Source organism: Bombina bombina, chromosome 1 (assembly GCF_027579735.1).
Source record: "Bombina bombina isolate aBomBom1 chromosome 1, aBomBom1.pri, whole genome shotgun sequence".
In the NCBI taxonomy this organism is placed as follows: Eukaryota; Metazoa; Chordata; class Amphibia; order Anura; family Bombinatoridae; genus Bombina; species Bombina bombina.
Window position 1 is genome coordinate 98,768,474 of NC_069499.1, and position 26,290 is coordinate 98,794,763.

The following is a 26,290-nucleotide window of genomic DNA, read 5'->3' on the forward strand; positions in this document are numbered from 1 at the left end:
GTGTTCAATGTCCCTTTAACCTGTAAACAACTTGTGCAAATAGCAGCACATCATTTTTTTATTTACTAAAGAGACAACTGACCAATGAAAAGTCTGGTCTCATGTTATATGCTAATATTCAACCAAATAATCTGAGAGACTACAGCTTTTTCCTGCCCAAATTTTGACATATTTGGAATAATACAGAAATCTCAGTCCACTGCTTTAAAGGGACAGTCTAGTCCAAAATAAAGTATCATGATTCCGCTAGAGAATGTAATTTTAAACAATTTTTCATTTTACTTTTATCACCAATTTTGCTTTGTTCTATTGGTATTCTTAGTTGAAAGCTAAACCTAGGCGGTTCATATGCTAATTTCTAAGCCCTTGAAGTCCACCTCTTCTCTCAGGGCATTTTGACAGTTTTTCACCACTAGAGGGTGTAAGTTCATGTGTGTCATATAGATAACACTGTGCTCACGCACGTGAAGTTCCAGTGAGCCAGTTTTGATTAGCTAAAATGGATGTCTGTCAAAAGAACTGAAATAAGGGGGCAGTTTGCAGAGGCTTCGATACAGGATAATCACTGAGGTAAAAAGTGTATTTATATAACTGTGTTAGTTATGCAAAACTAGGGTATGGGTAATAAAGGGAATATCTATCTTTTTAAACAATAAAAATTCTGTTGTAGACTGTCCATTTAAAAGAGAACCAAAAAAATTATACGTACTAGGGCCATGCAAAAAACTGAAGCATTAAAACAAAAAAGCAACTTGTCAATAAGGCAGAGAAAAAAAGGATATAATCAATAAAAAGCTACATAGTAATTTATATTAGGACATTATTAAAATACTTTGTAAATAAATTCTTGTTCATATAATTAAACATAATTCTTTTTTTTACAGTGTAATACTCCAAACAAGTCAAAGACAATAATTCCCCACCAAGGGCCATATATGTAGTCCTTAAACCAGGTACCCTCCATCTGTCCCACATTATGCAGGACAATATAAAATTGGGAACCGAGTTCTACTCTTCCTCTCTCCTCTATTTAGGTCCAAGCCTTTCTCCATACTTATTGATTAACAAGAGTAGTTGTTTTGGGGGTAACGGAGATCATGCTTGGATGTAACAATTGGAAATCCTAACTTGCTCTAAAAAATAGTCTTGTTCCATGTGAAACCATCAGGATAGTTGGTGTCCTCCACAGTATTAAAGAGTAATCTGCCAAGGTAAGAGTTCTGGTTATCTGGCCTGTATCTACAGCAAGACAGTGATATATCAAGTTGTGAACTTACAGAAAAAGCAAATAAATGCACACAGTTGGTGTCAAAAGTCCTAAGACGCAGATAAAGTAATGTACATACACTTGTGCATTGTAAGCAGTGTCACAAATAGGATAGGATAAACCAGTGCAAGTCGATAAACATTTACTGGGCTGCTTTCTTAAAGTCTAGTTTCCTACGCACAACAAGTTTCAGATGTTTGATGCAAAGCCCAGTATACTGGTAGGTACATACTGTATGCCAAGCTCAAACGGAGCAAACAAATTAAAACATTTGGCATCTGGTTATCTTTATGACCACCAAAGTGCCTCTATTGCTTTAGAGATATAGAAATGTCAGTAGCAAACCTCAAATTACAATGCTGAATTATTACTCAGCATGAAATATTCTTCAATGCATAAAAATGTGACATTGTGCAAATAAATAATAAACATTCCTTCTCGTACAATATATTCATTTTAAATATATATATATATATGTATATATTCTCATTTATAGAACATTTCTGTATTAAATATTAGAATCCTTTGTATAATATACATCGATAAGCTCCCAAAATATGTTTACGTTTTTCAAGTTTCATAAAAATGGACCCTAATATTTGATAAAACGTAATATTTTCAACAGTTTTTAATGTAAGTTTCTCTGAAAAATAACAGTAGAAACCTTTCAGTTATTGATTTGTTAAGCATACATTTTAGATATATTTATCTAAGTATCAAAATTTCTGAGGCCCAAAAGAACCCAGACTTGTATAGTGTCCCTAAATAAATCCACTGGCGTCATCCGTTCTTTCCAGAGATGCGCAGATTTACCCAGTAATATTTCTTTTAAGTAAGCCCAAGAAGAAGAAAAACAAAACAGTAACGCTTTAACTGGACTTAACATTTCATATTCTTGTTTCATATGAAGTTTTATGGGTAGCAGAACACAGTGGGACTCTTAATTGTGGCGTGCAATTCCTGTTTATCGGAAAAAAATATTTTCCAAAGATATATTAAAATGCTTTGTCAACAGTCTCTATAAATTTTGTCTGACATGATATTTCCATCTTTAGAAAAAAAATGAGAACATAGTAAACTGAATTTCCAGACCTTCGGAAGACTAATTTGAATGGTACTCCATAGCTGCAAACAATAAGGTGCTAACACATGCAGCACTCAAGAGAATATTTCTCCTTTACATTCTTAATGAAGCAGAGCACTCATAATTTTTACTGAGGTTTCGGGTCTTCCATGAAAAGAGAGGAAAGACGGCAGAACTCCTCCTCCTTTTTAAGAAAAATCTTTCTTAAGGTTTTGGTCTGTGCATCTGCTGGCATTAAAAGTCATTTCGGCACATTGGCAAATTGACAAAAGTAAAGACGTTGTACTCAATCAGGATAGAAAAACACAGGAAGATGGCGTAAAGAATTAGCACGTAGAAGCCAAACTTTCGATCAAGTTTCCAATTATTTAAATGGATTCCTAGAACCTGCAAACACAGAAAAGGGTTGTTCAGTGTTTCATGAAAGGTATAAGTTGCAAATAGATCAAGAACAAATAAAGCAACCCAAAAAAAAAAGGAAACAACCACACAAACATTTTATATATATATATACCTGTATATAGACACACACATACAATTTTATATATATACCTGTATATAGACACACACACACAATTTTATATATATACCTGTATATAGACACACACACACAATTTTATATATATACCTGTATATAGACACACACACACACAATTTTATATATATACCTGTATATAGACACACACACACACAATTTTATATATATACCTGTATATAGACACACACACACAATTTTATATATATACCTGTATATAGACATACACACACAATTTTATATATATATATATATACCTGTATATAGACACACACACACACAATTTTATATATATACCTGTATATAGACACACACACACAATTTTATATATATACCTGTATATAGACACACACACACAATTTTATATATATACCTGTATATAGACACACACACACAATTTTATATATATACCTGTATATAGACACACACACACACACAATTTTATATATATACCTGTATATAGACACACACATACAATTTTATATATATACCTGTATATAGACACACACACACAATTTTATATATATATACCTGTATATAGACACACACACACAATTTTATATATATACCTGTATATAGACACACACATACAATTTTATACATATACCTGTATATAGACATACACACACAATTTTATATATATACCTGTATATAGACACACACACAATTTTATATATATACCTGTATATAGACACACACATACAATTTTATATATATACCTGTATATAGACACACACAATTTTATATATATACCTGTATATAGACACACACACACAATTTTATATATATACCTGTATATAGACACACACACACACAATTTTATATATATACCTGTATATAGACACACACACACAATTTTATATATATACCTGTATATAGACACACACACACACACAATTTTATATATATACCTGTATATAGACACACACGCACAATTTTATATATATACCTGTATATAGACACACACACACACATAATTTTATATATATACCTGTATATAGACACACACACACACAATTTTATATATATATACCTGTATATAGACACACACACACAATTTTATATATATACTGTATATAGACACACACACACACAATTTTATATATATACCTGTATATAGACACACACACACATAATTTTATATATATACCTGTATATAGACACACACACACACACACAATTTTATATATATACCTGTATATAGACACACACACCCAATTTTATATATATACCTGTATATAGACACACACACACATAATTTTATATATATACCTGTATATAGACACACACACACACAATTTTATATATATACCTGTATATAGACACACACACACAATTTTATATATATACTGTATATAGACACACACACAATTTTATATATATACCTGTATATAGACACACACACACACAATTTTATATATATACCTGTATATAGAGACACACACACACAATTTTATATATATACCTGTATATAGACACACACACACATAATTTTATATATATACCTGTATATAGACACACACACACACAATTTTATATATATACCTGTATATAGACACACACACACAATTTTATATATATACTGTATATAGACACACACACACACTTTTATATATATACCTGTATATAGACACACACACACTTTTATATATATACCTGTATATAGACACACACACACACACTTTTATATATATACCTGTATATAGACACACACACACAATTTTATATATATACCTGTATATAGACACACACGCACACAATTTTATATATATATCTGTATATAGACACACACACACACACACACACACAATTTTATATATATATACCTGTATATAGACACACACACACACAATTTTATATATATACCTGTATATAGACACACACATACAATTTTATATATATACCTGTATATAGACATACACACACACAATTTTATATATATACCTGTATATAGACACACACACACAATTTTATATATATACCTGTATATAGACATACACACACAATTTTATACATATACCTGTATATAGACACACACACACAATTTTATATATATACCTGTATATAGACACACACACACACAATTTTATATATATACCTGTATATAGACACACACGCACAATTTTATATATATACCTGTATATAGACACACACACACAATTTTATATATATACCTGTATATAGACACACACGCACACAATTTTATATATATACCTGTATATAGACACACACACACACACAATTTTATATATATACCTGTATATAGACATACACACACAATTTTATATATATACCTGTATATAGACACACACACACAATTTTATATATATACCTGTATATAGACACACACACACAATTTTATATATATACCTGTATATAGACACACACACACAATTTTATATATATACCTGTATATAGACACACACACACAATTTTATATATATACCTGTATATAGACACACACACACAATTTTATATATATACCTGTATATAGACACACACACACACAATTTTAAAATAACATGACAGTGATGACTTCTTGACAATAATAAAAAAGACAAACCTATTTTTTTTTTAAATGCAAACACAATACTACCAAAAAAAAATAAAAATTACTTTCAATACGTACAACTGATCAAAGTGATTGCAAGTGAAAATTTAAATTATCCAAAAGTAATCGAGCTCATGCAAGCAGTTTGAGAACAGCAACATATCAACATATTTCTAACGTGCATTATTGGACTGTTACTCAAGGCTAATTAGTAATTTGTATAAAAAAAGGGCCAGTAAAGTCAAAATTAAAATGTCCTCATTCAGATAAAGGCCCCTATTTATGAAAGTCTGGCGGACCTGATCCGACAGTGCGGATCAGGTCTGCCAGACCTCGCTGAATACGGCGAGCAATACGCTTGCCGTATTCAGCATTGCACCAGCAGCTCGCAAGAGCTGCTGGTGCAACACTGCCCCCTGCTGACTCACGGCCAATTGGCCGCCAGCAGGGGGGTGTCAATCAACCCGATCTGGTTGATTTCCGGCGATGTCTGTCCGCCTGCTCAGAGCAGGCGGACAGGTTATGGAGCAGTGGTCTTTGTGACCGCTGCTTCATAACTGCTGTTTCTGGCGAGCCTGCAGGCTCGCCAGAAACACGGGACATCAAGCTCCATATGGAGCTTGATAAATATGCCCCAAAGAATGGAAAAAAAGTTTCCAATATACTTCTATTATCAAAATGTGCGGTTTAATTTTATATGCGCAAAATCTGAGGCTCCAGTACCTACTGAACAAAAGTACACTGTATATGTTTATATGAATTTTGTGATTGGCTGATGACTGTCACATGATACAGAGGGAGGGAAAATTGGATTAACTGTGAAATTTGTCAGAACATATTCTACTGCTCATAGCAAATTCAAAGTAAGTGCTATTGTATTCTCTTTTTATTGTGTATTTGTCAGTTATTCAATGCTACTGTATTTAGTGGTCCTATAGCTAGAAAAATTATTCAGTGGATTGAGATTATGACCACAGCACCCTACTACACTGTTCACAGGCCACCAGACCACACCCAACTAGTGACTATTTAGTAGCAAGGTTCCATTTTTCGTAGAAACAATGTAATCTTTTAATCTTCACTCGAAATAACTTTGATGATCAGTTACATTTATTTAAAATCACCCTTTTTTGTGGAAATATTGTATCCATTCAAATATTTTATCATTTATTTATTACTAGTCCTAAAGCCCATTCACACGGGCCATTTTTTGCAGTACATCAGTCCCACCCCTTGCTCTCTCTCCCTCCCCCTCTCTTTTGCTCTCTCTCTCTCTCTCTCCCTCTCTTTTGCTCTCTCTCCCCCTCTCTTTTGTGCTCTCTTGCTCCACCTCTCTTTTGCTCTCTCGTTCCACCTCTCTTTTGCTCTCTCTCCCCTCTCTTTTGCTCTCTCTCCCCTCTCTTTTGCTCTCTCTCCCCTCTCTTTTGCTCTTTCCCCTCTCTTTTGCTCCCTCTTCCCCCCTCTCTTTTGCTCTCTCTCTCCCCCTCTCTTTTGTGCTCTCTCTCTGCCCCTCTCTTTTGCGCTCTCTCCCCCCCCTCTCTTTTGCGCTCTCTCTCCCCCCTCTCTTTTGCGCTCTCTCTCCCCCCCTCTCTCTTGTGCTCTCTCCCCCTCTCTTTTGCGCTCTCTCGCTCCACCTCTCTTTTGCGCTCCCTCGCTCCACCTCTCTTTTGCTCTCTCCCCCTCTCTTTTGCTATCTCCCCCCTCTCTTTTGCTCTCTCCCCCCTCTCTTTTGCTCTCCCCCCCCTCTTTTTTGCTCTCTCCCCCCCCCTCTATTTTGCTCTCTCCCCCCTCTATTTAGCACTCTCTCCCCCTCTCTTCTGTGCTCTCTCTCCACCCTCTCTCTTTTGCGCTCTCCCCGCCTCTCTTTTGCACTCTCTCTCCCCGTCTTCTGCGCTCTATCTCTCCCCCTCTCTTTTGCGCTCTCTCTCCCCTCTCTTTTGCGCTCTCTCTCTCCCCTCTCTTTTGCGCTCTCTCTCTGCCCCTCTCTTTTGCGCTCTCTCCCCCCTCTTTTTGCGCTCTTTCTCTCCCCCCTCTCTCTTGTGTTCTCTCCCCCTCTCTTTTGCGCTCTCTCGCTCCACCTCTCTTTTGCGCTCCCTCGCTCTACCTCTCTTTTGCTCTCTCCCCCTCTCTTTTGCTATCTCCCCCTCTATTTTGCTCTCTCCCCCTCTCTTTTGCTCTTTCCCCCCTCTCTTTTGCTCTCTCCCCCCTCTTTTTTGCTCTCTCTCTCCCCCCTCTATTTTGCGCTCTCTCCCCCTCTCTTCTGTGCTCTCTCTCCACCCTCTCTCTTTTGCGCTCTCCCCCCCTCTCTTTTGCACTCTCTCTCCCCGTCTTCTGCGCTCTCTCTCCCTCTCTTTTGCGCTCTCTCTCCCCCTCTCTTTTGTGCTCTCTCTCCACCCTCTCTTTTGCGTGCTCTCTCTCCCCCTCTCTTTTGCGCTCTCTCTCCCCCCTCTCTTTTGCATTCTCTCTCCCCCTCTCTCCCCCCACTCTTTTGCACTCTCTCCCCCTCTTTTGCGCTCTACCCCCCTCTTTTGCATTCTCCCCCCCCTCTCTTTTGCACTCTCTCTCCCCGTCTTCTGCATTCTCTCTCTCGCCCTCTCTTTTGCGCTCTCTCCCCCCATCTCTTTTGTGCTCTCTCTCTCCCACTCTCTTTTGCGTTCTTTCCCCCCTCTCTTTTGCGCTCTCTCTCTCCCCCTCTCTTTTGCGCTCTCTCCCCCCCCCTCCCTTTTGTGCTCTCTCTCTCCCCCTCTCTTTTGCGTTCTCTCTCCCACTCTCTTTTGCGTTCTTTCCCCCCTCTCTTTTGCGCTCTCTCCCTCTCTCTTTTGCGCTCTCTCTTTCCCCCTCTTTTGCGCACTCTCTCTCCCAACTTTCTTTTGCTCTCTCTCTCTCCCCACACTCTCTTTTGCTCTCTCTCTCCCCCCTTCCCCCCTCTTTTGCTCTCTCTCCCCTCTCTTCTATTGCTCTCTCTCTTCCCCTCTCTATTTCCCCCTCTTATTTTCTCTCTCCCCCTCTCTTTTGCTCTCTCTCCCCCCCTCTCTCTTCCTTTTATTTTGCTCTTTCCCCTCTATTTTGCTCTCTCCCCCCTCTTTTTTGCGCTTTCCCCTCTCTTTTGCTCTTTTGCACCCTCTCTTTAGCTCTTTCCCATCTCTTTTGCTCTCTCCCCCTCTCCTTCTATCTCCTTCCCCTCTCTCTCTCTCTCTCTCTCTCGCGACTGCGCCCGGTCCCGCCCAGGCCTGCTCAAGTCCGGCCACGCCCACTTCCGCCTACCGTCACCGTCCTGCAGCAGATCAGGTAGACTCTAAGGCCAGGTGTGTTTGTTCTTGTGCTGTCTCTACTCCGCATGACAGCTTCGGACAAACACACTTGGCCTTTTATATTATAGGATATTTGTTATTACCCAGAAGAATTCTCTGGCTTTATTTTAAAACTGCATTTTTTCCAAGTAGGAACATTAGTTTTTGGTCTGGAATAACTCCAGCGTATGTGTGTATATGTGTGTGTGATAGCTAGTAGCTGTCTAAAAAAATTATAATTTTCCCCGTTTTATCAAGGGATTGCCCATTAATACTAGTTTAAGGAATAAGTACATAATTAAAATAAAGCTTTTGTGGAAACTGGTTATTACGTATCCTGTGGAATATTAGAAATCTAGTGCATGGAGATCTAGGGTGGATAGTGCTGAAGGAAATTGACCAAAAGCATTAATTATAATGAATAATCAACTTTAGTTAGGCACATGTTTGATATAGGAGGAGAACTATATATTGCTGTTTTAAATAGGTTGTCATATAGTTACCTAAACAAAAAACAGAAATTGCCTATCCTGAGCTTGAGGTTACAGTAGCAAATATGTCCATGATATTTAAAAATGTTGATGGAGAGAAAACATCAGGGTCTCAGTTCAACTTAAAAAACAGTGAGATAGTGACAGAGAAAAAAGTAACCTTTGGGTTTTCTATTTAATTCCTTCTTAAAATGATAAGTCTTCACAAGTAAGTGCTATTAGGGTGAGCCAAGATACAGTGATAGAATTTTTTTTTTACTAAAAGGTATGTCTACAAATTTCTCTAAAGAAGGCAAAATAACAAAAGCATATTAAAATAATTAAAGCTCTATAAAAAAACCTTGTAGAATAGGGGAAGCATTTATAGGATGAACCACATAAAACTCTGAAAACTTACAGTGAGAGCCACAGATCCTAGCAATAGGATGACTGAATATACCAGCCCTTTACTGTTTATCTTCACCTGTAAAAGAAATGAGAATTAGTGAATCTAGGCTAAATGCATAAACATTTCTGTTAGCATTGCAGACATAACAAAATATGCAACCTAACAATTGGGTTAAAGATTCTGTGAAAAATTCAAGAATAATAAATAAAAATATTAACATAACAGCTCCTCATTTGTTTAGGAAAGGTACTGAAACCAGCAACTCTGATAAGCCAGAGTAGGAATTATAAATGAAAAAATTTATAGAGAAATGCATGTAGAAAATAGCAGTGATATGCCAAATTTTATGAGGAAGAGAGGTTGTGAATTCAGAGTCTGGAGTTTGTGTCTGTATCTGATGAGTAATGATAGGAATGCAATCTGAACAAAAAGAAAAAAACAACAACTTGTAGTTTCACAGAATGTCCACAAGATGGTGACCTTAAGGTATCAATAACTCAAGAATAATTCAAGGAGAGGATATAACAGTAGCATACACTGTATGGCCAAAAGTATGTGCTCACCCTTTCTAATTATTGAGTTCAGGTGTTTCAGCCACACCCATAACAGGTGTATAAAATTCAGTACATGACTGAAATCGTCATAGACAAGCATTAGCAGTACAATAAGTCATACCGAAGAGCTGAGCGACTTTAAACGTTGCACTACCATGAGATGCCACTTTTGCCACAAGTAAGTTGGGAAATGTCTGCCCTACTACATCTGCCTGGTCAGCTGTAAGTTCTATTATTGTGATGTGGAGTGTAATGAGTAAAAGTCCTTTCTAAATTCAGGCAGGATGCCCTGTAGTGGCTGCCTCCTCCTTGCCGACTGGTCCGGGTATAACTAAGAGGAATAGAAGAAAATAGAGGGGCGCCTCTTGTGTAGTATCATCAGATATAAAAGCCAGTAATACTAGTAGTAGAGCCAAATGGGTACTCACACACTTCACAAGCACACCAATGTGCTAGCAGGCTGCAGATTCATATAGGTGTGGCAGCTCACCTCTCAGGCAGTGCTGTGATGCTGGAGATGGAATGTGAGACACAGAGAAGGAAAAAAAGCACTACATGTGCAGACCATTAACAATATAACTGACAATGTTTTCAGTGGTACAAATGGTTACTCACATACTCTATGAGCACACTTTCTACCAGCACATAAGTGTGCTCATGGAGTATGTGAGTAACCATTTGTACCACTGAAAACATTCCTTCTCTGTGTCTCCCATTCCATCTCCAGCATCACAGCACTGCCTGAGAGGTGAGCTGCCACACCTATATGAATCTGCAGCCTGCTAGCACATTGGTGTGCTTGTGAAGTGTGTGAGTACCCATTTGGCTCTTATTCTAGTATTACTGGCTTTTATATCTGATGATACTACACATGAGGCGCCCCTCTATTTTCTTCTATTCCACCTAATATCTGTTGCATCACTTGCTATAGAATTCTAACTTTGGAAGCAACATCGGCACAAGAACTGTGAGTCCAGAGCTTAATGAAATGGGTTTCCATGGCCGAGCAGATATACTCAAGCATCACATAAGCATGTGTAATGCCAAGTGTCGGCTGGAGTGCCATAAAACATGACACTACTGGATTCTGGAGTATTGGAAATGTTTTCTCTGGAGTAATGTGTGACAGACACCGGCTACCCCGACTGGGTAGCTCCGCCAAGAGGGTCCTTCCTGTCCCTGGAACTTGCAGCTATAGAGCGGAGAGAAGTGATTATAGCCAGAGCCCACCCAAATAACCAGACAGAACTAGTATTCAAGTGGAACAAGAACATTCTTTATTGTGAAACACAACCACTTATATACATCAAGCTCATCTTGATAAGGGTCTTATTTGACCCCCATATCTCCCTCCATTCCCGCCCCTCCAGACAGGCTTGTGCCCCCCATAGTGTCCATAGTCCCATAGAGTCCCAGTGGTATAACAGTGGTTATTCCGGGGTGATCCTGAGGGAGCAACGGCACTTCTAGGGTGTCGTTGGAAAGCCCTTGGTACCCAGTCCAAAAAGCAACATGATCCGTGGCTGGGGGCCAGAGCTGCGGGTGATCAAACGTACACCAGGAAAGCTAGGGGAAGTAGAAGTTGTAGGGGGGTCCGAAACCTCAAGTTCCCAAGGGAGCACCCTTCTGGCAATCACCCCACCTCTTGCCCTCCCTAGGGGATACCAATCCTCTAGAGCTGGAGCGACCTGGGGTATAGGTTAGCAGGTGTCCAGGGTGATGCGGCCAACCAGCAGTTCCAGATGCCCGGCCAGCCGGAGAGGGGTTAGGCGGTCAGAGATCAGCTCTTTTGTGAGCATGTACAAACCACAAAACAAGCAATAGAAAGAGTCTGGGAGATCATGGAAGCCATGAAAAGGCTAAAAGTGGTGTAAAAAGGAGTGTGCCAGGTAGTAGGGGGGGTGGGGGCTAGCCTTGGCAACCTGGTATCTGTGAAATAATGAATCACACTTCATTGGCAGTCTGGTGTGGAGAATGCCAGGAGAGCACTATCTACTGAAATGTATAGAGCCTACTTTAAAGTTTGGTGGATGAGGGGTACTGGTATGGTGCTGTTATTCAGGGTTTGGGCTAGGCCCCTTAGTTCTAGTGAAGGGTCAACTTAATGCTACAGGATACAAATACATTTTAGAAAATTGGGTGCTTCCTACTTCCTGGCAACAGTTTGGGTAAGGCCCTTTCCTGTTCCAGCATGACTGTGGCCCTGTGCACAAAACGAGGTCCATGAAGAAGACATGGTTTGACAAGTTTGGTGTGGAAGAACTTGAGTGGCTTTCACAGAGCCCTGACCTCAATCCCACTGAACAGCTGTATAATAAAATGGAATACAGACTGTGAGCCAGATCTTCTCATTCAACATCAATACCAGACATCACAAATGTTCTTTTGGTTAAATGGTAACTGTTATAGCCGCAAAGTTGGGCCAAGTCCATATTAATGCCCACGATTTTGGAACAAGCTCATGTAGGTGTGATGGTCTGTATCCACATACTTTTGGCCACATAATGTACCTTCATTGCTCGAATTATACAAGGGGAGAACAGACAATGAAAAGAGCTGGAGTCTTGATCTGTTGATGTCTACAAACTATTAAAGGGGCATCCAGAGTTTTCCTATGGAGCAAGCAGTCTACTGTTAAGCCACAAAAAATCATCATCTGGCCCAGACGAAGACTTAGCTCTATGGGAAAGAGACTTAAAAAAAAAAAACAATTTAGCAACATTACTAGAAGTCTTCTTAACCTTTCAAGACCAAGACTTAAAGGGACAATTTACTTGAACAAATTTATTGTTTAAAAAGACAGATTATCCCTTTATTACCCATTCCCCAGTTTTACATAACCAATACTGTTATATAACTACACTTTTTACCTTTGTGATTACCTTGTAGCTAAGCCTCTTGAGACTGCCCCCTTTCTTAGTTCTTTTGACAGGCTTGCATTTTAGCCAATCAGTGCTGACTCATAAATAACTCTACAGGAGTGAGCACAATGTTATCGGTATGGCACTCATGAACTAGCACTGTCTAACTGTGAAAAACTGTCAAAGTGTGCTGAGATAAGAAACAGCTTCCATGGCTTAGAAATCAGTTTATGAGCCTAGCTAGGTTTCACTTTCATGAAATTTTATTTTTGACTTGACTGTCCCTTTAAGAAGCAATGTACTTATTAAGATTTTTAGCCACAACAAATTTGTGAATAAGAAACTTTGTACCAATTAGAATTTAGATAGAAAGAACAAGTCTTTCAAAATGAAAAAAAACCCAGATACATTGGAGGGAAAGGCAGGTCCCCAATCTATCAAACATATATGGCTGTTGTCAAAACATTTTTTTTAACAGTTTACTACGTTACATACATCTTATGCTTAGGTTCAAAAGGATCATGAAACAGAATGTGAAAAAATTGAATTAAAAAAACAATTCAATGACCAAAAACAGGGCAGATGGGGGGGCGGAGCCAGCAGCGCATGAGAGAGGTTGCAGACTTTTAGAGCTCCTGCTTAAACTTAGCTAAAAAGGACTTAAAACCAGCTCTAGATGCCCAAGTGATATTTATTACAGTGGGATTATCCATTTAAGCTCTATCTGCTACCCGGAGGACACTAAACTTTGATATTTAACTACCAGCTGTGTGTTCGGCTTGGAAAGCCTACTCCATATATATATATAAAGATGACGGCCATTTTATCAGCCTCGTGGTCACATAGTTGTTATGGCTAACATCCGCCAGATATTTGCAGAGATCAGCAGACTCTTAACCCATCATCACAATAAGCTTGCTGCTGCTTTGGATGGAGCTGTGGAACCAGAGGAGAGTTGCGGGATCTTGACAGTGATGTCTCTGGATCCGGATGAGGTGAATACTAATTGCGGGGATGCTGTGGGGCCCCGGCATTCCCCGCATATCTATGGTTTTGTATCAACTAAGTCCGAAACTTACAGAGAGGTTGAGGAGATCAATCCTAAGCTTTCATTTTCAAGCGTGGTCCTGCAGAGCCAAATATGAGAGGATCTTACCCTTATAGATGTTTCGGAAGACAAGGAAAGCCAAGGTTCTCGAGTGATCTTAAAGTACTTTGACGCTACTAGCACTAACTGTCATCTGGACATCTATAGTGTTTCTCTAGTGGGCCCAAAAATAAAGGAGACATCGCCACAACTCTCTCTTATATGGCGACAGTGCTATTTACTTTATTTCTCTTGGCTTAAACCCTTTGAGGTAAATAGCGAACAACGCCATCTCTGTCTCAGAAAAGTTGGAGTAGGCTAAGAAAATCTACCATTAGGATCTTCCCTTCTGATATAAAGCTCTCATGTTTCAGCCCGACGTGATTAATTCATTCCCTCGATGGAAAAGGTTAAAATGCATAGTGCACAGCATGCTATAATTGCCATAGCGGATTGCAGCAAATATAACAATGGTGAAAGTTTAATATATTAATAGGTCTAGAGACTATATTAATTTTTTTTCTTTTTTTATGGTTCAAAGGGTATTCTTAGGGGACTAATTTCCATCAAGGGACTACTACAATCACAAGTTCACCTGCCTAAACTGTTTGTGTGCATTTCAAATATAAATACCCTTAAATATGTAAGATGTGTGATTGGGGCAAACACCTAGTATTTGGGTTCATTCTCTCCCCTAGTTGTTGTCATATACACACATGACCCATATCATTTTACTAAGCATGTCATTACAGACCTCTAGAATTTATGATATCTATGAGCTTGAGAGTCTGTTTAGAGCTTTTGTATATCTAGATATGCTTACACAGGCCTCTCTAAATTTTAATAAGTATCAACAATGTTTTAGACCATGAACAACATTCTTGAAATATTTTGAACTACATTATACTATAAGCAATATTGTCCACTATACTCAGTCTCATTAGATTGCACTTGTGGTGGTAATCTCTATTTATTTATTGATCGACCTAAATGTTTTATATAACATGAAGCTGGGCATGAGAATATATGAAAATATCCTATTTATGATCCTATGTAACATATAGCCTTTAGTTTCTGCAGTTACTATGCATACAATATCCTTGTTAGCTGCACCCACTGGTAATAACTCGGGCTTGTTATATGTTAGTTTATTTTATTTTGCAATGTTTATGTCTGGTGTGATTAGAGGAACAGTAGACTTTTTTTTTTTTTATCCATTTATTCGCCTATACCAAACTTTTAATCTCACATATATGATCCTTATAACAGGTATCTAGGATGTTAACAAAAAGAGCTAGGAGAGGCTGGACCTACACTAGTGCTATTAGGTATAGTCTCCCTCTTCATAATACTATCTTCGAGCTATTTAACCAGCGTCAATTTTGCTGCCTTGCCTAGACACATGTATAAGAATTCTAAGTACTGGTAAACAGTTACTAATGCCTCTTTTACATATAATCTTTAAAATAATCCCTACAGTTCTCAGAATACCTAGGTATACACAGCATGGGGCCTGTTAGCTACATGATTATACTCACATAAATAGCCCTGGTGAGCTAATTTCAATACCCTGCCTATGGTTAATTGTATAATTGTTTAAAGCATTTGCTTATTCTTCCCCCCCCCCCCTCCCGGGATAGAGCTTGGTTCTTTACTATTACGTATAATCCTTAACATTTCCCACATTCATACGGTACTATATATGGCTCTCCAAATACCCGAATGGCTCCTTTTAACCTCCTCCCCCTTCCCCCCACTTATGTACTCTGGAAACACTTAATTGTGTCCAGAGGCTAACTCTGCGGATTCTCTTGCCAATGCCGCAACCATAATTATACTTTTATAAGATTAAAAAGTTTAAAAACAGTTTGTATTCTCTACATCATATATATATATATATATATATATATTGTGCATAACTACATGTTTATTATATTAATGCTATTATATAGAAGCAAAGAAAATTCTAAACCCAATAATTTATACTTGCATATTCCACCAAACCATTCAAAAAGCATAGCTATAAGATAGCAGATTTTCTAAACTTTTATATATATTTTTGTTCAATATTAATAGTTTTGTTCTCCCACAGACTTAATGCTGTAATAGTTGATTGAGGTCTATAAGTGACCTCTTAAGATCGGGAAGGACAATTCTATCTCTCCAAGAAAAAATAGAAAATGTGAGGTTTAATTTTAGCATGTTTAGCAAAACCGTGATGTAACGGATTATATTTTTTTTTTGGACAAAGTGCCTGATGTGTTCTTTTCTCTGTATTTTTGTATGACACTTGAAATTCCACCTGTCTTTTATATTGCATATTTAACCTCAATAAAAATTATTTAACCCCTTAAGGACCAGCGACGTACCCTGTATGTCACTGGCCTTTTTTTTGGACTAGATTGTTTTATAGTGCGGTCTTGCCACCAGCGTTGAGACTGCTCTATTCCACAAAGTCTGCTGGAGGGAGGGTATTAATAGCGTCTTCTTGCTAGAATTGTGCTATTATGTCCTGAAAAAACACTTAACGACCAGTGACATACAGGGTACATTGTGGTCATTAAGGGGTTAAAAAACAAACAAACAAAAAAACAGGACAGATTTTCTCTAGATGCAAAAAAAAAGAGAAAACATCACTATGATGAACAGTTTTCTCACTCAACAAGAACTGAAATATATAATTTATGAACAGAAATATATCATTTAAGTAACAGCAAATATCTTGCTAAAGACTTAAAGCTGTGGCAGAGACCAAAAAGACACACAGCAAATCTAGGAACCTTGAAATAATCCTTATAAATAGAAATATGACGGTAGGCAGTGTCCAAGTCTACGTTTGGCCTAAAATGATCATACTCCAAAAATAAGAATGAAGGGAGGTCATTTTAAAGTGGCGAACCTTTAATTACTTCTTGTATTTTCCATAGCAGAATGTAACATATTTTCCTTTTATTGGAAAGTCCTGATTTACTGAAACCATTCAAATTATCAGGTAGCCCGGCCCCTGAGCTTGGTCTGGGGTCCTTTTTCAGTTTTAACTATGATCTTCAAAAACATTTTTCAGACAGTTAAGAAGTTCAGAACAAATTTCTCCTTAGACTTATTTTCCTTAATCTGAAAATGCTAGAACATAATTATTCCAACATGTAAACGATTTTTGTTCAATATGAAAAATAAATGTCCAAAATATTTGCTGATGAAAGTTTTATTGCACCTAGATTTTAAAACACAAAGGGTAAGGGAAAGCCAGTATACAACCCCATTAACAAGGGGAAAGGACAGTATACACAGGCATTAAGGAGGACTCAACACCAGCTGTAAGAGGAACATTTCCAGGCTCTAAAACTGAGGGTCATTCCACTCAAAGAAAATATCTCTATCTTTGGATAGAGAAATGAAGAAACTATTCACATCATCCTACTCTGATATCAGTGTGATCACGAAATTGCAAGGAACAGAGGAAGCTGACACACAGGATACAGAAGGAGGGTAATGCTATCATTTAGCGATTCTAAGGTAAACCAACAAGTGAGAGTTTGCACTACAGGACCAGGAGGTCAAATATATCACGATAACACTAACACCACAGTTTATCACAAGATTGCATTTTTGTTTAATTGCACCAGCAATCAACTGCAAATGTCACCACATATTTGTTGATCAACTCACAATTTGACATATTATTTGACTATAATTTCTTCTGTTAAGTGTGATCAGTCCACGGGTCATCATTACTTGTGGGATATTAACTGCTCCCCTACAGGAAGTGCAAGAGGATTCACCCAGCAGAGTTGCTATATAGCTCCTCCCCTCTACGTCACCTCCAGTCATTCTCTTGCACCCAACGACTAGATAGGATGTGTGAGAGGACTATGGTGATATATTTAGTTTTTATATCTTCAATCAAAAGTTTGTTATTTTATAATAGCACCGGAGTGTGTTATTCCTTCTCTGGTAGAATTTGAAGAAGAATCTACCTGAGTTTTTCTATGATTTTAGCCGGAGTAGTTAAGATCATATTGCTGTTTCTCGGCCATCTGAGGAGAGGTAAACTTCAGATCAGGGGACAGCAGGCAGATTAATCTGCAAAGAGGTATGTAGCAGTTTATTATTTTCTGACATGGAATTGATGAGAAAATCCTGCCATACCGTTATAATGTAAACTCAGCCTTGAATGCAGTAGATGTAGCTGATATCAGGCTGTCATGTATGTATATTTTACACTTCAGTTTTCTGGGAAATGGTACTTCTCTGGCTTTTAAACTGTATACATAGACTTAACCTATTTTGCAGGGACTTGCAATAGGTTTTAAATGACAATTAATTATTGAGGTAAAACGTTTTTTTGCTGGCATGTAAAAACGTTTTTTTCTCTGAGGTACTGGGTGAAAAAATGTTTTGGGCACTTTTTTTCCACTTGGCAATAGTTTTGATTTAAATTAGAGCAGTTCACTGATCCCTCTCACTGTTATGTGTGTGGGGGAGGGGCCATTTTTGGCGCTTTTACTATGCATCAGAAAAACTCAGTCAGAGCTTCATTTTCTTCCTGCATGATCCGGTTCATCTCTACAGAGTTCAGGGATCTCAAGAGTCTTTTTTGAGGGAAGTAATCATTACAGCAGAGCTGTGCTGATTGTATTGACTGTGATATAAAAAACGTTTATTTGTGTATTTTTTTCTGCTGCCTGGGTTAGTTATCATTTGCTGAGGGGAACAATCCTTTGCTAAAACTGTATATTCTGACAAAGATTGATGCTATAACTTAATTATTTTATCTGTTATAATATTTTTCTGTGCTTCTTAAAGGCACAGTTCGTTTTCATATTATTTGTAAATTACTTTGAAAAGTATTTCCAAGTTGCTGTTTATTTGCTAGTGTGTTAAACATGTCTGATTCAGAGGAATATCTCTGTGCTATATGTGTTAATGCCAAGTGGAGCCCAATAGAAATTTATGTACTAAATGTATTGATGCTACTTTAAAAAATAGTCAATCTGTACAAATTGAACATATTTCACCAAACAACGAGGGGAGAGTTATGCCGACTAACTCGCCTCACGTGTCAGTACCTGCATCTCCCGCTCAGGAGGTGCGTGATATTGTAGCGCCGAGTGCATCTGGGCGGCCATTACAAATCACATTACAAGATATGGCTACTGTTATGACTGAAGTTTTGGCTAAACTACCAGAACTAAGAGGTAAACGTGTTCACTCTGGGATGAGAACAGAGTGCGCTGATAATGCAAGGGCCATGTCTGATACTGCGTCACAGTTTGCAGAACGTGAAGACGGAGAGCTTCATTCTGTGGGTGACGGTTCTGATCCAAATAAACTGGACTCAGACATTTCAAATTTTAAATTTAAGCTTGAGAACCTCCGTGTGTTACTAGGGGAGGTATTAGCGGCTCTGAATGATTGTAACACAGTTGCAATCCCAGAAAAAATGTGTAGGTTGGATAAATATTTTGCGGTACCGACGAGTACTGACGTTTTTCCTATACCTAAGAGACTTACTGACATTATTACTAAGGAGTGGGATAAACCCGGTGTGCCTTTCTCACCCCCTCCTATATTCAGAAAAATGTTTCCAATAGACGCCGCCACACGGGACTTATGGCAAATGGTCCCTAAGGTGGAGGGAGCAGTTTCTACTTTAGCTAAGCGTACCACTATCCCAGTGGAGGATAGCTGTGCTTTTTCAGATCCAATGGATAAAAAATTAGAGGGTTACCTTAAGAAAATGTTTGTTCAACAAGGGTTTATATTGCAACCTCTTGCATGTATTGCGCCTGTCACGGCTGCAGCAGCATTTTGGTTTGAGTCTCTGGAAGAGACACTTCAATCATCCACACTAGATGACATCACACACAAACTTAAATTCCTTAAGTTAGCTAATTCATTTATTTCAGATGCCGTAGTACATTTAACTAAACTTGCGGCTAAAATTTCAGGATTCGCCATTCAGGCACGCAGAGCTCTGTGGCTAAAATCCTGGTCAGCTGATGTTACGTCTAAATCTAAATTGCTTAATATTCCTTTCAAAGGGCAGACCTTATTCGGGCCCGGCTTGAAAGAGATTATTGATGAGATTACAGGAGGTAAAGGTCATGCCCTGCCTCAGGACAAGGCCAAAGCCAAGGCTAGACAGTCCAATTTTCGTTCCTTTCGTAATTTCAAAGCAGGAGCAGCATCAACTTCCTCTGCACCAAAACAGGAAGGAGCTGTTGCTCGCTACAGACAAGGCTGGAAACCTAACCAGTCCTGGAACAGGGGCAAACAGGCCAGAAAACCTGCTGCTGCCCCTAAGACAGCATGAATTGAGGGCCCCCGATCCGGGACCGGATCTAGTGGGGGGCAGACTTTCCCTCTTCGCCCAGGCTTGGGCAAGAGATGTTCAGGATCCCTGGGCGTTAGAGATCATATCTCAGGGATACCTTCTGGACTTCAAATCCTCTCCCCCAAGAGGGAGATTTCATCTGTCAAGGTTGTCAACAAACCTAACAAAGAAGGAAGCGTTTCTACGCTGCGTACAAGATCTTTTATTAATGGGAGTGATCCATCCAGTTCCGCGGTTGGAACAAGGACAAGGGTTTTACTCAAATCTGTTTGTAGTTCCCAAAAAAGAGGGAACCTTCAGGCCAATCGTTCAAGATGGAAACTATTCGAACAATTTTGCCCATGATCCAAGAGGGTCAGTACTTGACCACAGTGGATTTAAAGGATGCTTACCTTCACATACCGATTCACAGAAGTCATTACCGGTATCTAAGGTTTGCCTTTTTAGACAGGCATTACCAGTTTGTAGCTCTTCCATTCGGACTGGCTACGGCTCCAAGAATCTTCACAAAGGTTCTGGGCACTCTTCTGGCGGTACTAAGACCGCGAGGAATTTCAGTAGCTCCGTACTTAGACGACATACTGATACAAGTTTCAAGCTTTCAAACTGCCAAATCTCATACAGAGATAGTACTGGCATTTCTAAGGTCGCATGGATGGAAAGTGAACGAAGAGAAAAGTTCTCTCTTTCCACTCACAAGAGTTCCCTTCCTGGGGACTCTGATAGATTCTGTAGAAATGAAGATTTACCTGACAGAGGACAGGTTAACAAAACTTCAAAATGCATGCCGTGTCCTTCATTCCATTCAAGAGACCAGAAATTCTCTTCTATGGTGGCTTTATCGGCCACATCTGTCCAGGGGAATGCCATTCAGCAGGCCAGACTGGTCAATTGTAACAACAGACGCCAGCCTACTAGGTTGGGGCGCTGTCTGGAATTCTCTGAAGGCTCAGGGACTATGGAATCAGGAGGAGAGTCTTCTTCCAATAAACATTCTGGAATTGAGAGCAATCCTCAATGCTCTTCTGGCTTGGCCCCAGTTAGCAACTCGGGGGTTCATCAGGTTCCAGTCGGACAACATCACGACTGTAGCTTATATCAACCATCAGGGAGGGACAAGAAGCTCCCTAGCAATGATGGAAGTATCGAAGATAATTCGCTGGGCAGAGTCTCACTCTTGCCACCTGTCTGCAATCCACATCCCGGGAGTGGAGAACTGGGAGGCGGATTTCTTAAGTCGTCAGACTTTTCATCCGGGGGAGTGGGAACTTCATCCAGAGGTCTTTGCCCAAATACTTCGACGTTGGGGCAAACCAGAGATAGATCTCATGGCGTCTCGACAGAACGCCAAGCTTCCGCGCTACGGGTCCAGATCCAGGGATCCGGGAGCGGTCCTGATAGATGCCTTGACAGCACCATGGACCTTCAGGATGGCTTATGTGTTTCCACCTTTCCCGATGCTTCCTCGATTGATTGCCAGAATCAAACAGGAGAAAGCATCAGTGATTCTAATAGCGCCTGCATGGCCACGCAGGACTTGGTATACAGATCTGGTGGACATGTCATTCTGTCCACCTTGGTCGTTACCTCTGAAACAGGACCTTCTGATTCAGGGTCCTTTCAAACATCAAAATCTAACTTCTCTGAAGCTGACTGCTTGGAAATTGAACGCTTGATCTTATCAAAGCGTGGTTTTTCTGAGTCAGTTATTGATACCTTAATACAGGCTAGGAAGCCTGTTACCAGAAAGATTTACCATAAAATATGGCGTAAATACCTATATTGGTGCGAATCCAAAGGTTACTCTTGGAGTAAGGTTAGGATTCCTAGGATATTGTCTTTTCTACAAGAGGGTTTAGAAAAGGGGTTATCCGCTAGTTCCTTAAAGGGACAGATCTCAGCTCTGTCCATTCTGTTACACAAGCGTCTGTCAGAAGTTCCAGACGTTCAGGCTTTTTGTCAGGCTTTGGCCAGGATTAAACCTGTGTTTAAAGCTGTGGCTCCACCATGGAGTTTAAACCTTGTTCTTAACGTTTTACAGGGTGTTCCGTTTGAACCCCTTAATTCCATTGATATAAAGTTGTTATCTTGGAAAGTTCTATTTTTAATGGCTATTCCTCGGCTCGAAGAGTCTCTGAGTTATCAGCCTTACATTGTGATTCTCCTTATTTGATTTTTCACTCGGATAAGGTAGTTCTGCGTACTAAGCCTGGGTTCTTACCTAAGGTAGTCACTGACAGGAATATCAATCAGGAGATTGTTGTTCCATCCTTGTGCCCAAATCCTTCTTCGAGGAAGGAACGTCTTTTGCACAATCTGGATGTAGTTCGTGCCCTTAAATTTTATTTACAGGCAACTAAAGATTTTCGACAAACGTCTTCCCTGTTTGTCGTTTACTCTGGTCAGAGGAGAGGTCAAAAAGCTTCTGCTACCTCTCTCTCTTTTTGGCTTCGTAGCATAATTCGTTTAGCTTATGAGACTGCTGGACAGCAGCCTCCTGAAAGAATTACAGCTCATTCCACTAGAGCTGTGGCTTCCACTTGGGCCTTTAAGAATGAGGCCTCTGTTGAACAGATTTGCAAGGCTGCAACTTGGTCTTCGCTTCATACTTTTTCCAAATTTTACAAATTTGACACTTTTGCTTCCTCGGAGGCTATTTTTGGGAGAAAGGTTCTTCAGGCAGTGGTTCCTTCTGTATAAAGAGCCTGCCTATCCCTCCCGTCATCCGTGTACTTTTGCTTTGGTATTGGTATCCCACAAGTAATGATGACCCGTGGACTGATCACACTTAACAGAAGAAAACATAATTTATGCTTACCTGATAAATTCCTTTCTTCTGTAGTGTGATCAGTCCACGGCCCGCCCTGTTTTTTAAGGCAGGTAAATATCTTTTAAATTATACTCCAGTCACCACTACACCCTTGGCTTCTCCTTTCTCGTTGGTCCTTGGTCGAATGACTGGAGGTGACGTAGAGGGGAGGAGCTATATAGCAACTCTGCTGGGTGAATCCTCTTGCACTTCCTGTAGGGGAGCAGTTAATATCCCACAAGTAATGATGACCCGTGGACTGATCACACTACAGAAGAAAGGAATTTATCAGGTAAGCATAAATTATGTTTTTGCAAAGACAGCAAAATAATAGATATCACTTTAAATAACACTTGGGACTTTGTATCTCATAATTATTGCAACACTTCTCAACACTTTGAAACACCTATTTTGAAAGATTAATCTTGAACACAAATAAGAATCTCTCAGAAGAAACCCCATTTTTAAATCTTTTTTTCTTCTTGGAACTGAGCAATTCTGCTTGAAATTCAAGATCATTATTTTTTCTTTTTTTCTTTTTTCTGTCTCCATATATTTTTATTTTATCAGCATATATATTTTTTATATATTTCTATATATTTTAACTATACAATTAGGATAATACAGGTAGCCCTCAGTTTACGCCGGGGTTAGGTTCCAGAAGGAATGGTTGTAAATCGAAACTGTTGTAAATTGAAACCCAGTTTATAATGTAAGCCAGTGGGAAGTGAGGGAGATAGGTTCCAGGCCCCTCTCAAAATTGTCATAAGTAACACCTAATACGTTATTTTTAAAGCTTTGAAATGAAGACTTTAAATGCTAAACAGCATTATAAACCTAATAAAATAATCACACAACACAAACAGTTCTTTCTATGCATTCCAATCTGGACTGATTTATAGACAGGAAGATCTTGTACTTTTGAAATCTGCTCGATAGCTCAGGTCTGGTTAAACTGATTAATTTCAGCTTGCTTGGCTTTGCTGCAACACAAGCGGACAGCTCCACCTACTGGCTATTTTAATAAATGCACTGCTTCTCAATGCTTTTCAATAGCAGTCACATAACTGGGAAAAAAGGTTGTTATTCTGAAACAGTGTAAATTGAACCTTTGTAAAACGAGGGCCACCTGTATATTGTACTATATAGTTAGAGAAATATATTGTACTTCAAATTGTTTATTTTTTAATATCACTCTGCACCTCTAAGATTGAGGTAATTTTATGTTAAACCATTAGGAATTTTTTTACAGATACATCTGGATGTAAAAACAATTCACTACCTATTTATTTATTTTTATTGATGTTACTTAATAAAATAATTTTTATTTCAATACACATCCTTTTAGCACTTGTATTACTTATATAATAAGTTGATGTACAGTTCTATTTTTCTATATAGGCATAAAAAGACAACAAGAGGTAATACCTCCCTATAGAGGTAATACCTCCCTATAGATGTCTGCTTATATAGAACTAACCAATGGTATTTTTTAGGTACCTGTACTGAATCAAATCATTAAGATTGTGATTAGTTTGTATAATATTACTAGACTGGTTAAAGCATCTTGGTATTGGTATATCAACCATAGCTAGTGTAGAGAGTTTAGGTGGATGAGTTTAGCTGAAGCATTCATGATAGATTTAGAGGTGGTGTTTGCGAAGGTCGTTTAGAATTAGATTGCAGTAGTCTATGGGGAACATTTATCAAGCTCCGAACTGAGCTTGTGGGCCCGTGTTTATGGCGGGTCTTCAGACATCGCCAGAAACAGCAGTTATGAAGCAGCGGTCTAAAGACCGCTGCTCCATAACCCTGTCCGCCTGCTCCGAGCAGGCGGACAGGAATCGCCGGAATTCAACCAGATCGAGTACGATCGGCTTGATTGACACCTCCCTGCTGGTGGCCCATTGCTCTCCGCATTCAGCGAGGTCTTGTGGACCTGATCCGCACTGTCGGATCAGGTCCGCAAGACCTTTGATAAATTGGCCCCAATGTGTGACAAAATGAGGGAATTAATTAGTATTTTTGTAGTTTATTGAGTAAGGAAAGGTTGAAATCTGGAAATGTTGCATAGAGATTGAATATGTGGAGTGAATGTGAGTTAGTTCAGGGTCAAGTGTGACTCTCATTCAGCGGATATGGGGTGAGGTGTTGAGAATAGAGTCTCCAAATCTAAGAGAAATGTCAGGTGTATGATGTCTTGGAAAGGAAGGAATCAGCTCAGTTTTAGATAGATTGAGTTGGAGATAATGCAAAGACTTCCAAGATGAAATTGCAGAGAGACAGCTGCTAATCTGGTTGAGTAAAGAGGGAGAGATGTCAGGAGAAGAAAGATAAATTTGGGTATCATCAGCATATAAGTGGTACTGGAACCCAAAGGAGTTTTCCATGGGAGGGCGTATAGATAGATAAAAGCACAGAAGCCAAGACAGAGCCTTGTGGTACCTCTACTGAGAGAGACAAAGGATCAGTGGATATGATGTTAAAGGGAACTGTAAGTGAGTGGCTTGAAAGATAGAAAAGCAAACCAGGAGAGGACTGTGCCTCATATGCCAAAATAATGTTGAATTTGTAAGAGGAGATGATGGTCAACTGTGTTGAAAGCAGCAGATAGATCCAGAAGAATTAGTAATAAGAATTAGTAAGGAGCAGTTTTAACTTCTTCCACATAATTGTCATGAAGAAGTTAGCAACCATGCAAACAATATCCAAAAGACATTCACACACCTATGCAAAAGGTGCCTTAACTAACATCCCATTAAGGTGGATTGAATGAAAACATCCTCATATTATTCAGTACTGTGTAAATAAACAATGATAGTGCCAGCTACTTATGATCTATAAATGGAACAAATTGATATTTTTTTTCCAATGAAGTTCTGATTGGTGAATGAAGAATAATTGTCTGCCGTGATCACAGGAATCGCACATATACTTACAAGATGTCCCTCCCAACTCTAGGAAACTTTCAAACCTGCCTTCCTATAGAGCAAGCTAATATGCCAGACAAACAGTTTCTTATCACATCCCAAGAAA

At 39.0% G+C, this 26,290-nt stretch overlaps 1 protein-coding gene across 1 annotated transcript in view; it reads right to left on the minus strand.

Moving 5' to 3' along the window:
* Nucleotides 1-781: 781 nt before the first annotated feature.
* SLC24A4 (solute carrier family 24 member 4) overlaps nt 782-26,290 on the minus strand; it is a 446,930-nt gene continuing 421,421 nt past the window's right edge. Inside the window, exons 16-17 of the mRNA XM_053697542.1 lie at nt 9,616-9,681; nt 782-2,738 (exon numbers count right to left, since the gene is read on the minus strand). Coding sequence (XP_053553517.1) covers nt 2,586-2,738; nt 9,616-9,681 — 219 coding nt within the window. The 3' untranslated portion in view covers nt 782-2,585. The remainder of the gene's footprint in view (nt 2,739-9,615; nt 9,682-26,290) is intronic.